The sequence below is a fragment of the Scyliorhinus torazame genome, chromosome 16 (genome assembly GCF_047496885.1).
Source record: "Scyliorhinus torazame isolate Kashiwa2021f chromosome 16, sScyTor2.1, whole genome shotgun sequence".
NCBI classification, from domain to species: domain Eukaryota; kingdom Metazoa; phylum Chordata; class Chondrichthyes; order Carcharhiniformes; family Scyliorhinidae; genus Scyliorhinus; species Scyliorhinus torazame.
The window spans coordinates 169411197-169423552 of NC_092722.1; the positions used below are offsets into that span (position 1 = coordinate 169411197).

General features: G+C 48.4%; 1 protein-coding gene across 2 annotated transcripts in view; it reads left to right on the forward strand.

The window, feature by feature from the left end:
• The window catches only part of atrnl1b (attractin-like 1b), a 1392850-nt gene that overhangs the window by 566456 nt on the left and 814038 nt on the right, over positions 1-12356 (forward strand). The window contains exon 21 of one of the 2 annotated variants that reach the window (XM_072479460.1): positions 2417-2527. The exons of the other annotated variant lie outside the window; for it this stretch is intronic. Within the exon in view, the coding sequence (XP_072335561.1) occupies positions 2417-2462 (46 nt within the window). The 3' untranslated portion in view covers positions 2463-2527. Of the gene's footprint in view, positions 1-2416; positions 2528-12356 lie in introns of those variants that run through there. 2 annotated transcript variants of the gene reach the window in all.

Consider the following 12356-nt stretch of genomic DNA (forward strand, 5'->3'; position numbering starts at 1 on the left):
CCCCTGTCGGGCCATATTGCCCAGGGGCCAGCGCGGAGAAGGGAACCCCCATGCATGCGCAGGATTACGCCAGCCGTAGCGCGCATGCGCAGAATTATGCCGGCCGTTCCGTGCATATGCGAACTCGCACGGGTCGTTCCTAGCCGGCTGGAGCTGCGGGGATCACTCCGGCGCCAACCTAGCCCCCTAGGAAGGAGAAAATTCCTCACCTGTGGAGTGGTTGGTGCCTCTTTTCACGCCGGTGTGTAGACATAGCCCCATTATTAGAGAATCCCGCCCATAGTCCTTTGGGCCAGGGTTCAGACAGGAATGATTAGTTGTTGTAATTCTTGCAACAGTTCTTCAAATATGTACCATTGCCTATCCACCGTCAACATCTTTTTTTATATGCCCCCCCAATCTATCCTTGCAGTCATAGTTCCCTCTGTTTAGATTCGGGATCCTAGGTTCAGATTCAACTATTTCACACTCCATCTTAATGAAGAATTGTATCACATTATGGCCACTCTTCCTCGAGGGACCCCGCACAAAAAGATTATTAAATAATTATTTTTCATTGCACAGTACCCAGTCTAGAATAGCCTGTTCTTTGGTTGGTTCCTCAACGTATTGGTCTAAAAAGACATCACGTACACACTCCAGGAACTCCACTTCTGCTCTGCCATTGCTAGTTTGTTTTGTCCAACCTATATTTAAATTAAAGCCACCCATAATTACGGTTGTATCCTTATTGTATGTACCTCTGATTTCTTGTTCAATACTTTCCCTTGTATCTCCATTAGTGCCTTGGGGCCTATTGACAACCCCAACAAGGTTTTCTGCCCCTTGGTGTTTCTTACCTACTTCTACATAGATTCCATCTTATGATTTTCTGAGCCAATATCCTTCCTCATGATTGCATTGATTTTCTCCTTTCCTGACAATATTACCTCTCCTTCTCTCACCAGAAAGAGAGGTGTTTCGCCATTTATTTCCTTCCAGCAGCTTATAACAAATCCTGACTCAATCATCTTTCAAAAAACAAATAATTAATTGATGAAAATTAATAGTGTTGAATGAGGTTTTGATACCTAATTGAGTGACCATTTGGAGATTTGGAAGCCACGGTAGCACAGTGGTTAGCACTGTTGCTTCCCAGCGCCAGGGACCCGGGTTCAATTCCCGGCTTGGCTCAGTATCTGTGCGGAGTCTGCACCTTCTCCCCGTGTCTGCGTTGGTTTCCTCCGGATGCTCCGGTTATAGTTTCAGACTGAGTAGGGTAGGTGTGATTTTCACAGTCTAGAGATTATGCATTAATTGCAAGTGCATATAATGAAGTCATATAATAACATATATCATTCTAGTTCAGTAACATAAGGGGCGGGATTCTCCGTCCTGCCAACCTCGTTTTCTGCGGGATTCTCCGCTGCCACAGCCAGCCAATGGGATTTCCATTGTGGCAACCCCACGCTGTCGGGAAACCCATGGGTGTGGGTGCGCTGCCAGCGAAGCGGAGGATCCTGCCAAAGGTGTTTCAGTCATTTTCAGCCAGCGGAACTCGGCTTCAAAATAAATTGATAGCTCAGTACATAAATAAATTGTGTAATGTGGGATTAAAGCACATAGCCCAGAAAGGTCTAGTGTTGATCACACACTTGCAATAAGTTGGATGATTGCTGTTATCTTTATTTATTAGTTTATTAGTGTCACAAATAGGCTTACATTAACATTGCAATTAAAGTCCCCTAGTCTCCACACTATGGTGCCTGTTCGGGTATAGAAGGAGAATTCAGAATGTCCAATTTACCTGACAAGCAGGTCTTTCAGGACGTGAGGGAGGAAACCCACGCAGACAGGGGGAGAACGTGCAGACTCCGCACAGACAGTGACCCAAGCCGGAAATCGAACCCGGGTCCCTGGCACTGTGAAGCAACAGTGCTAACCACTGTGCTACCGTGCATGTCGGTGGAATTGAAGAAATGACAGTTGCCACCATTGTGCACAGCAAGGGAGGTGAAAAATTAGTCATGCTTTCCACTCCTGAACACTATCCAAGTATCCTCGAGAAAAATACTGGCCAAGATGTATTTGGCTATACCATCTCCGAGAGTTGAAGTAGCTGCAGACACCTGCTGTATGGCTCACAAATGGTGAATTTCCAGTTGATTGATACCCTGGAGGGCTTTTATGCTGCAGACACAGCCCAATGTTCAAAGAGAAGAGGGAATCTTTGTGCTTATTTCCATTTGATTACTCGACAGAGAATGCCTTTTTGGGATCCTTAGAAAAATACTAAAACTAGATAAAGGGATAATAACACTATCATCTGGAAATATTTTCTGAAATGTATATATTTAACTCTGTTTTTATTGAAAGCAAACATATATGAATCACTTCTTCAACTTAAAGTTGTCATCATCCATTCTTTGTTCTGCAGGGCAGCTCATTGGTACTATGGTTATTGCAAGCCCTCTCTCCAGTGATCCATCTGTAAACCTCTTGGCGACAGTACCAGTAGAAGTGCTGGGGCTTGCCTGGCAAGGCTGATTAATAAATAAATAGTAAAAATTCAAGTTGGATGTGTCTTGAAAAATGTGGAATACTATACAACAGCAAAATTATTAAACATAATGCATAAAGGAATGAAGAAACGTTTAATGACCATTGTTCCCAGGAGAAATTGCAGTGTGGTACATGGGCAGTAAGCAAATTCAGGTTTAAAAATAATGATGCAAAATGTTACATGAGTGACAAACATGGGCAAAACAATTTGATTTAAGGCCAGGAAGTGCATGCAGGTTTATGGCCAAGAGATGCATGCAGGTTTATGGCCAGGAGGTGCATGCAGGTTTTGGATAAGTTATTAATTGTGAACAGTACTGCACATGGTGCTCCAAATGGGATGTAATCAATGCAAGTTACAATAACAATGTCCCTGCTGATTTGCATACAATCACTCTTCGAATGCAAAACCGGTATATTTTCCTTTTTTAACAATACCATGCAATGGTTTGATTCGTCCTCAAAATTACATCTTTCTACTGCTACTTTTACAAATTCATTCTTTGACCTTCAGCACATATCCTGAATTCTGGTTGTCTCTTGATCAGCAAAGCTTTTTCTGTTTACTATATTGAATTGGGTAAACCAGATATTGACACAGTTCCTCCAAAAATTAGCATCCTTTTAAATTTGCTTGCATTATTCCTCATTATTTGCAATGCCCTTCTTATCATTCCTAAACTTCGCTATCTTGTTTTTCAAATACCTTTGGGATATTGTCCACCAGCTTCAAAATTTTGCATTCATGGCTATCCTGTTTCTAAGTTGATTTTAGATCCAACAATCTGTTTCATAGCACGATAACTGCTCTATTAATTTCTAATATTAAACTTGGTTAAAAATTTTAATATTACATTTTCTTTCTTGATATTTACTATGTCTAATGCGATAACAGGACCATTTCCTTCACAGTTTTAGCATACCTTTTACTTTGAATTAGAGATAACTTTTGTTGTTTAAATAACTCGTTGAGACACAAATTATGATAAGGATTTGCAATAGAAAGACGAGTATTTAATCTGAAGCCTTGGACTTGAAGCAGCAATCATTTTCAAATTTTATGCAGAGCTTCTTTATGGAACAGAGTTGGAAAATAATTAACTACTTCAGTTTCATATTCATGGACAAATAGGAAAATTATTAGTAAGACAAAATGGTGATCCTTAAGAAATTAATTATTTAAAAAAATTAAGCATAAGTTCAAATGTTTCTTGAGCTTCTTATTCTATGTATTATTTCCAATAGAAAATACGTAAATGTGTTAGTTCAGGATAAATTGTTTTGGCTGGTAACACTTTTTTTAAAGCCATCTTCTTTGACTTACTGCTTTAGTTTATTTATTTATGTGCTATAGGTCTTGACCCTTTGATTAATTTACTCATTTTGGGAAGAAATCAGATAAAAAGAAATTTGTGGCTGACTTTAATAATGTCCTTAATTTGCAAAATAAAATGCAACCTTTGTCTTTGCTCCTAAAAATATTAGAGGAGTTAGAGGAAACCCCTCCAGTTTCACCTGAAATGATCCTCTGGGATCCTTAACTTGCGATTCTCCACACTCGACGGGCCGAGTGCCCACCGAATGCCGTCGTTCGCGTATGGTCCTACCCAGCGGGACCTCGGTGTTCTGGCTGCGGGGGCCTTCCTGGTGGGGGGGAGCTGACTCCAGGGGGGCCTCCACAGTGGCCAGGCCCGCGATCGGGCCCGCTCATTCCAGGGGGGCCTATGTTATCCGCGCCGGGCCCCTGTAGGGCTCCGCCATGTTGACGGAAGGCCGACGCGGAGACGTCCGTGGCGCGCATGCGAGACCTGCGCTGGCCATGGCGCGCATGCGTGGACCCGCGCCAGCCGTGTCAGGCCGACTTTTGGTGACGAAGCAGCGCACAGCACTCCGGCGCCGTGCTAGCCCCCGAGAAAGGGGAGAAAGACTGGGCCTGAAGGCCCATTGACGCTGGCGTCGTTCGCGCCGGTTTTGACGCCGGCGTCAACACTTGGCTGGGATTTTGGAGAATCCCAGGCAATAGTTCCCCTCTCTATACAACATTGCCAGAATGCCAGGGCGGGATTCTCCACTCCCGCGCCGGTTGGGAGAATCGCCTGGGTCGCCGAATTTTCCTGCGACGCCGGTCCGACGCCCTCCCGCGATTCCCCCAAGTGGCGAGAACGGCCCCGCCGAGTTCCCCGCGGCGCAGGCCGGAGAATCGCCCGAGACACCCAAAATGGCGATTCTCCGGCACCCCTGCTATTCTCAGGCCCGGATGGGCCGAGCGGCCAGGCCAAAACGGCGGGTTCCCCCGGGGCTATCCACACCTGGTCGCTGCCGGCGGGAACAGCATGGGAACGCTGGGGGGGCGGCCTGCGGGGGGATCCCGCACCGGAGGGGGGGGTGCCTCAAAAGGGGTATGGCCGGCGATCGGTGCCCACCGATCGTCGGGCCGTCCTCTCTGAAGGAAGACCTCCTTTCTTCCGCAGCCCCGCAAGATCCGTCTGACATCTTCTTGCGAGGCGGACTCGGAGAGTACGGCAACCACGCATGCGCGGGTGACGCCAGTTATGCGGCTCCTGCCGCGTCATGTATGCGGCACCGCCTTTACGTGGCGACAAGGCCTGGCGCATGTAAATGACGCGGCCCCGCTCCTAGCCCATTATCGGGCCCTGAATCGGCCGTGATAGCGGCCGTTTCGCGCCGTCGTGAACCTCGACGGCGTTCACGATGGCGTGGGCACTTCGGCGCGGGAGTGGAGAATCCCGCCCCCAGTGTTTTCATCAGCATTGCATACCACTTTAGCAGATACCCAATAACAGTAACAAAGGAAGTGAAGTACAGGCTATGATCAGAAACTTTTTGTATTGCCATTCTGTCACAAATGTATGAACAGATTAAAGTACATCAGCAAAGGGCGGCACGGTGGTGCAGTGGTTAGCACTGCTGCCTACTGTGCTGAGGATCCGGGTTTGATCTGGGCTCGGGGTCACTGTGTGGAGTTTGCACATTCTCCCCGTGTCTGCGTGGGTTTGACTCCCACAACCTAAAGATGTGCAGGTTAGGTGGATTGGCCACACTAAATTTCCCCTTAATTGAAAAAGAATAATTGGGCGCTCTAAATTTATTTTTTTTAAAGGTACATCAGCATGCACTGTATGAATATGAACATTGGGATCACATGTCGAGCAATGTGCCTGTTACTTATGTATTTGGAATGCAATTAACCCCATTTTGCTAATGACCAACATATTGGACAACTGTTTTAGAATGCTTTACCATGTCTCCCCTCAGCTTTTGTTTCTTTAAAGTGTAAAACCATGAGCTGATTCTCATAACTAATTTTAAGTATTTTCTTTGTTGCCTTCCTTGCACTCATTCCAGACCATCAATATTCAACACCAGATGTCAGGACCAAAATTGGGCACTATATTCCAACTGCTGGCATACTGATGCTGTACATAACCCAAGTATAGTCTTATTAGTTTCAAAGGTTATTTGCCTTGCAATATTCACTAAAATCCTATTTGCTTTTCCTGTATCCCTCTGTTTCAGTTTGAAGCATTATTTGATCCAGAGTTTTAATTGCTTCAGAGGATTTTAATTTTTAATTGGGTATTTTGGCACAGTAGCAGAAGGGGAGAAGCAATGTAGACTTAATGGTTACAGACTATATTGTTCTAAAGAGTGTGTTAGAACAGAGGGACCTGGTGGGGGTGTGGGGTGGGGGGGTGAAGGATTTATATGCATGGATGTTTGAAAGTGGCAGGACATAGAAAATCATTAGCAATGCACATGATATCTTGGGCTTCATAAATGGAGCTATTGAGTACAAAAGCAGGGAAATTTGCTGCACCTTTACGAACTCAAGCCAGGCCACAACGAGAGTATGCCACCCAATTCTGGTCATCTCATTTTTAGAATAATGTGAAGATTCTTTAGAGGGTGCAGAGGATATTTGCCAGAATGGTTCCATGGTTGAGGAAATGTAGTTCCAGGGGTAGTTTGAAGAAACTGAAGTTGTTCTTCTTGGAGCAAAGGAAATTAAGTGCAGATCTGATAAAGGCAGCACGGTGGCACAGTGGTTAGCACTGGTGCCTCACAGCGCCAAGTTCCCAGGTTCGATCTAGGCTCTGGGTCACTGTACGTGTGGAGTTTGCACATTCTCCCCGTGTTTGCGTCGGTTTGGCCCCCAAAATCCAAAGATGTTCAGGGTAGGTGGATTGGCCACGCTAAATTGCCCCTTAATTGGAAAAAATGAATTTGGTACCCTAAATTTTAAAAAAAATGTAACCCCGAGACAAGAGGACCTAAAACCAAAGCCATTTGATTGTTCACGAGCTACCATTGAGCAGTCTTCTGAAAATACTTTATCATCCTGGCTCCCCAGCGTCGGATTTGGCAATCCCTCTTGGAAATTCCCAGGTAAGGGTGATGCGACAATTATCCCGAAGGGGTAACTTCCCCTGCACTAGGAACCATCAAACAAAGCAATTTAAATTGCGAGTTACGAATGGTTCCGCCAGTGGTATATGTTCGATCTGACCCTTGACTAATCACCTCCCCCCTCACCCAGGACTCATGGTATTCCTCCCTTCACACCCCTCCCCTGCCAAATCAGCAGGCTCAACCCCATCCCCCTGATGTCTGCCCTCCCTGACCCAATCCAACCTGAAGCACACCAACCTGGCACAACCCTCTCGACCAGCCAAATCCTATCCACTTACCTTGAAGAGAGGCCCTAGAATAACATAGATCATAGGAGGAAGAGGAGGCCACTCAAGTTGAAGGAGCATAACTGAGGTATGCTCAGTATTACGATCCCAGACCAGATCCTAACAGTGGCTTGGACTGAAACCCCAATATTTATTTTACTATGTAAGACGGTGCGGAAAGAATGATTCGCTCCAGGAGTGATTGCACAAGGGAATAAGGCTTGGTTATTTTTAAAACAAAACTTTATTGTGAATCACAATATTAAATTGATTTTAAGTTAAAACCAGAAAAGAACACTTACATCTTAACACTACTCCTAAATCCCATTAAACACCAAGAAAATAAACATGCAGCTCTTAATTCATCTTAACAAGCAAGGCCTAAAGTGATACTCACATTACAAAACAGATTCTGACTCTTGTGAGAACTCTTTCAGACTCTGGCCAAATATCTTCAAATAGTTTCAGCCTTTTCCTTGTCTTCAGGCGAGACTGCTCTGCTTTGAAATATTGTTACTTTTTAAACTGTTGTTCTGGGAAAGAAACCTCCCTCTTGTGGACATCCCCCCTTCTGACCTTATGATGGAAGGGAGGTCATTGATGAAGCAGCTGAAGATGGTTGGGTCGAGGACACTACCCTGAGGAACTCCTGCAGTAATGTCCTGAAGCTGAGTTGATTGACCTCCAACCACTACAACCATCTTCCTTTGTGCCAGATATGACTCCAACCAGCGGAGAATCTTCCCTCTGATTCCCATTGGCTCCAGTTTTGCTGGGGCTTCTTGATGCCATACTCGGTCAAATGCTGACTTGATATCAAGGGCAGTCACTCTCACCTCACCTCTGGCATTCAGATCTTTTGTTCATGTTTGAACCAAGGCAGGAATGAGGTCAGGAGCTGATTAACCCGGCGTAACCCAAACTGAGCGTCCGTGAGCAGGTTATTGCCGAGTAAGTGCCGCTTGATAACACTGTTCTTGAGGCCTTCCATTACTTTGCTGATGATGACGGCAATTGGCTGGTTTGATTTGTCCTGTTTCTTGTGTACAGGACTCAAATGGGCAATTATCCACATTGTTCTGCAGATGCCAGTGTTGTAGCTGTACTGGAACAGCTTGGTTAGGGATGTGGCAAGCTCTGGAACACAAGTCTTCAGTACTATTGCCGGAATATGGGGAGGCGATGGTGTAGTAGTATTGTCACTGGACTAGTAATCTGGAGACCCAGGGTAATAATGCTCTGGGGACCAGGGTTCGAATCCCACTTTGGCAGATGGTAAAATTTGAATTCAATAAAAATCTGGAATTACGGGCGCAATTCTCTGGAAAAATGTCTAAGTGTGGTAGCGAGAGGGAATTGCCACGAGCTTCCCGGTGCAAGGCCTGGTGAGGCCAGCAACATAATTCAATGTTAATTGGTCCACTTAACGAGACCTCACGGGCTTCTCACCGTAAATGAAGGCTTGCTAGCTGGTTCGCCAAGACCGTGCTCGCCAGCCCCCCGCTAACAAGGTTGAGCAGCACTTAAGCTGCACTTGCTCAGCCAACCCCAGCCAGCTCGCACCAATAGCGCCCAGACCTGCAACAACAGACCTGCTCCAAGATTTGGAGATGCTGACCTGGGGAGGCTGCTGTACGCCTTGGAGGGCAGGAGAGATGTCCTGTTCCCCCGAGGGTCCTGCAGAGTCAATCACAAGGCAGCCAGTGCTGCCTGGGATGAGGTGATGGTACCTGTCAGCTCGGGGAGTATGACCAGGAGGCATAAGTGCCAAAAAAAGGTCAACAACCTACACCGGATAGCACGAGTGAGTAGACACCAATGCCCCCCCCCCCCCCCCCCCCCAACCCCTCTTTCACACCCTGTCTCCCACCACTGTGAACTGTGCGTGTGGCTAACAATGCACTCTATGTCTCCTCAGGAAAAGCTCTCCCATAATCCTCGGGAGGGGACCCAGACATAAGAACACTCACCTCCTTCGAGGAGCAGGCCCTGGAGGTGTCCGGTGTGGCCGAGGACAGGGCGGTCACCCACGAGGAGGCTGGCGGAAGCTGCAGAGGTGATGAACCACCAGGCCTCACCCGGAGGACCTGTCAAATGTGAGTTGGTATTGCCTTACTGACTGACCCATCCCTCCCACTGACCACATATCTATTCTCCCGCAGGTCATCCAGCCGACGACGCTGGCCCATCCCAGGCGGCCCCCTCTCCTGACTCCGAAGAGAACCCCTTGGAGGAGAGCTCCGAGGATGCGACCATAGTCGCGGCACAGCTGTTATCCCTACCCTCCACCAGCGCAGACACATCCACCTCGGTGTGAAATGTTAGTGGTCGGGCTTCAGGAGCACAATCCGGTGAGCACCACACCACTGATGATGTATATCAGGTGGAGGCAGGAACCCCCAGGCCAAGCAGCAGTCGGAGGTCTGCTGCATCCCAGGATCCAGCTGGGTCCCAGTCTGATGCTGAGCCTGTGGAAGAGGTCATCCCGGAGCGGATGGAGACATTAGGGAGTGGCTGGAACATTCAGAGGGAGATGTTAGTGACACTCCAGCAGGTCCATAGCCGTTTCTAGAAGTCCCAGAGAATACGGGTGCAGGAGATGTCACCGGCAATGCCTTGCACTGAGGCCAACACTGCTAGGGTGGCGACCGCAGTGGAGAGCCTGGTGCGTGATGTCGGCACCATTAGTGAAGGTGTTCCAAGGCGTTGCGCAGTCGGTGACGGTCAATGCTGAGGGTCTCGACAAAATTCCGACTCGCTGGATGTGACCCAGTACCAGGCCGACCTTGATGATATTCTGCGGGATGTGGCCCGCTCTCAGATGGGAATGACCGAGAGGCTGGGGAGCTTGTCCCAGTCGCAGTTGGGCATGGCTGAGGGGCTGCAGAGAATATCAAAGTCACTGAGGAGCATCACCGATGGCATCGACACTGTGGTGCAGGCCTTGGGGAACCACCAGGGCTGGCAGAGCCAGATGATACAGGGGAAGCTGGGGCTCGAATTACCTGCCCCTCCATCCCAAGGTGAAGCCCAGGGCCTTATGCGGACCGATCAGGAGGAAGGGGAGATGGATGCCAAGCTGGACCCGTCCTATGGACTGTGGATGGTGTCCACCAGCTACCCCGAGTTCCACCCCTCTGACGAGGCCGCGCCTCACAGTCAGATCACGGGACCGGGCAGCACGGCTGTCCATGTGCCGCTGACAAGTGAGCCAGGGCCCTCCGGCCCCAGAGCCCCCAGTGGATGCCCGCCAGGGGCTTTGAGGGCCACGGGACAAGGTAAGCAGCAAGCAGCCTCCACCTCAGATATGCATCCTGGGGAGCTACTTGGTGGCAGAGCTAGGAGGGCAAAGCACATCGAGAATCACTGAGGGCACTGGGGGAGGGGGTGGATGTTGGCGCGGTGGGGCGGGGGGGGGGGGGCAGCACCATCGGGAATGGGGTTTGTACAACACATTAAACATCTTTTTGCAAGACCATTATGATGCCTCTGTCACTTCCTTCCGCAATGTAGATTGACCCTTGGACCCTTTGCCTATCTCTCCAGGCATCCCGCCACCTCCCCCTCCCCATGGCACTCACTCACCCTTCGGTCGTGGACATGTCCCCGGAGCTGTGTCCCATCCCCTAGGCGTTCAGATCTTGCGTGTGTGGTATTGCCTCCTGCAGTGTTCAAGCACAGTGTCCAGGCATCAAGGTGTGATTGGGTTGCTAGACAATGACCCCCCGATGCTACATGGCCTGCCCACCCATGGGAATCCAGTTGGCAGGGTTAAGTGTTCACTTACCCATGATTGCAAATTCCTTATTGCAATAACCTTCAGCCGCGCAGTCAGAGGCCTCGCTAGTCGGTGGGGGTTAAGGGTGGTCGTTGGGACAGACGGGCAGGCATAGGGGTTGCCCCCATAACAGGTACACACGATCCAGGGGTTGGCATGGTGGTGCTGCAAGCTGTAGCCCCCCGTTGCCCCCCCTTCCCCCACCAGCACTCTTGTTAATTGTATGGAAATGGGGCTTAAGTGATGATATTTGGTTTCTCGCCACGCTACGGCAAGATCCTGATTTTGCCTATGGGAGCTGGCCGGTTGCATCGCAAACTGTTTGGGCTTGGCGTGTAACTTATTTTTGGCCTCTCCCGCTATTCACCGGCCTCATTACGTTTGCGTGAGAGCGCAATGAGGCTGGAGAATCAAGCCCTAAAAGTATAATGATGACCATGAAACTGTTATCGCGAGATAGTCTAGGAACGGTTGCCACCGCCTGTAGAACCCCTGCGCAGACCCTCTCCAGGCGAACTTAATCCTCTCCAACTTTATGAACCCAGCCATATCATTTATCCAGGCCTCCACACTGGGAGCTTCGCCTCCTTCCACATTAGCAAGATCCTTCGCCGGGCTGCTAGGGACGCAAAGGCCAGAATGCCGGCCTCTTTCGCCTCCTGCACTCCCGGTTCGTCCACTACTCCAAATATTGCTAGCCCCCAGCTTGGCTTGACCCGGACTTTCACCACCTGAGATATAATGTGGTTGACTCTTACATGCCCTCGAGGATGGGCAATAAATGCCGGCCCAGCCAGCGACAGTCACATCCCATGAACGAATTAAATAAAATATTGTCTGCAATATTTGCTGGATATTGTCACTGGATATTTGCAGCATCCAGTGCCTTCAGCTGTGTTTTGACGTGGAGTGAATCATTTTGGCTGAAGACTGACATCTGTGATGCTGGAGACCTCGGTAGGAGACCGTGAATCAGCATCCACTCGGTACTTCTGGCTGTAGATTGTTGCAAATTCCCCAATCTTGTCTTTTGCACAGATGTGCTGGCCTCCTCCGTCATTGAGGATTGGGATATTTGTGGAGCCTCCTCCTCCAGTAAGTTATTTAATTGCCCATGGCTAGATGTGGCAGGACTGCAGAACTTAGATCTGATGTGTTTGTTGTGGAATCGCTTAGCTCTGTCTTCAACTTGCTGCTTATGCTGTTTGCCATACCTCATTTTTTGGTAAGCCTGGTGTTGCTCCTGGCATGCTCTCCTGCATTCTTCATTGAACCAGGGTTGATCCCCTGGCTTGGTGGTAATGATAAAGAAGACAAGATTAAAAATTGATTATTTGGTT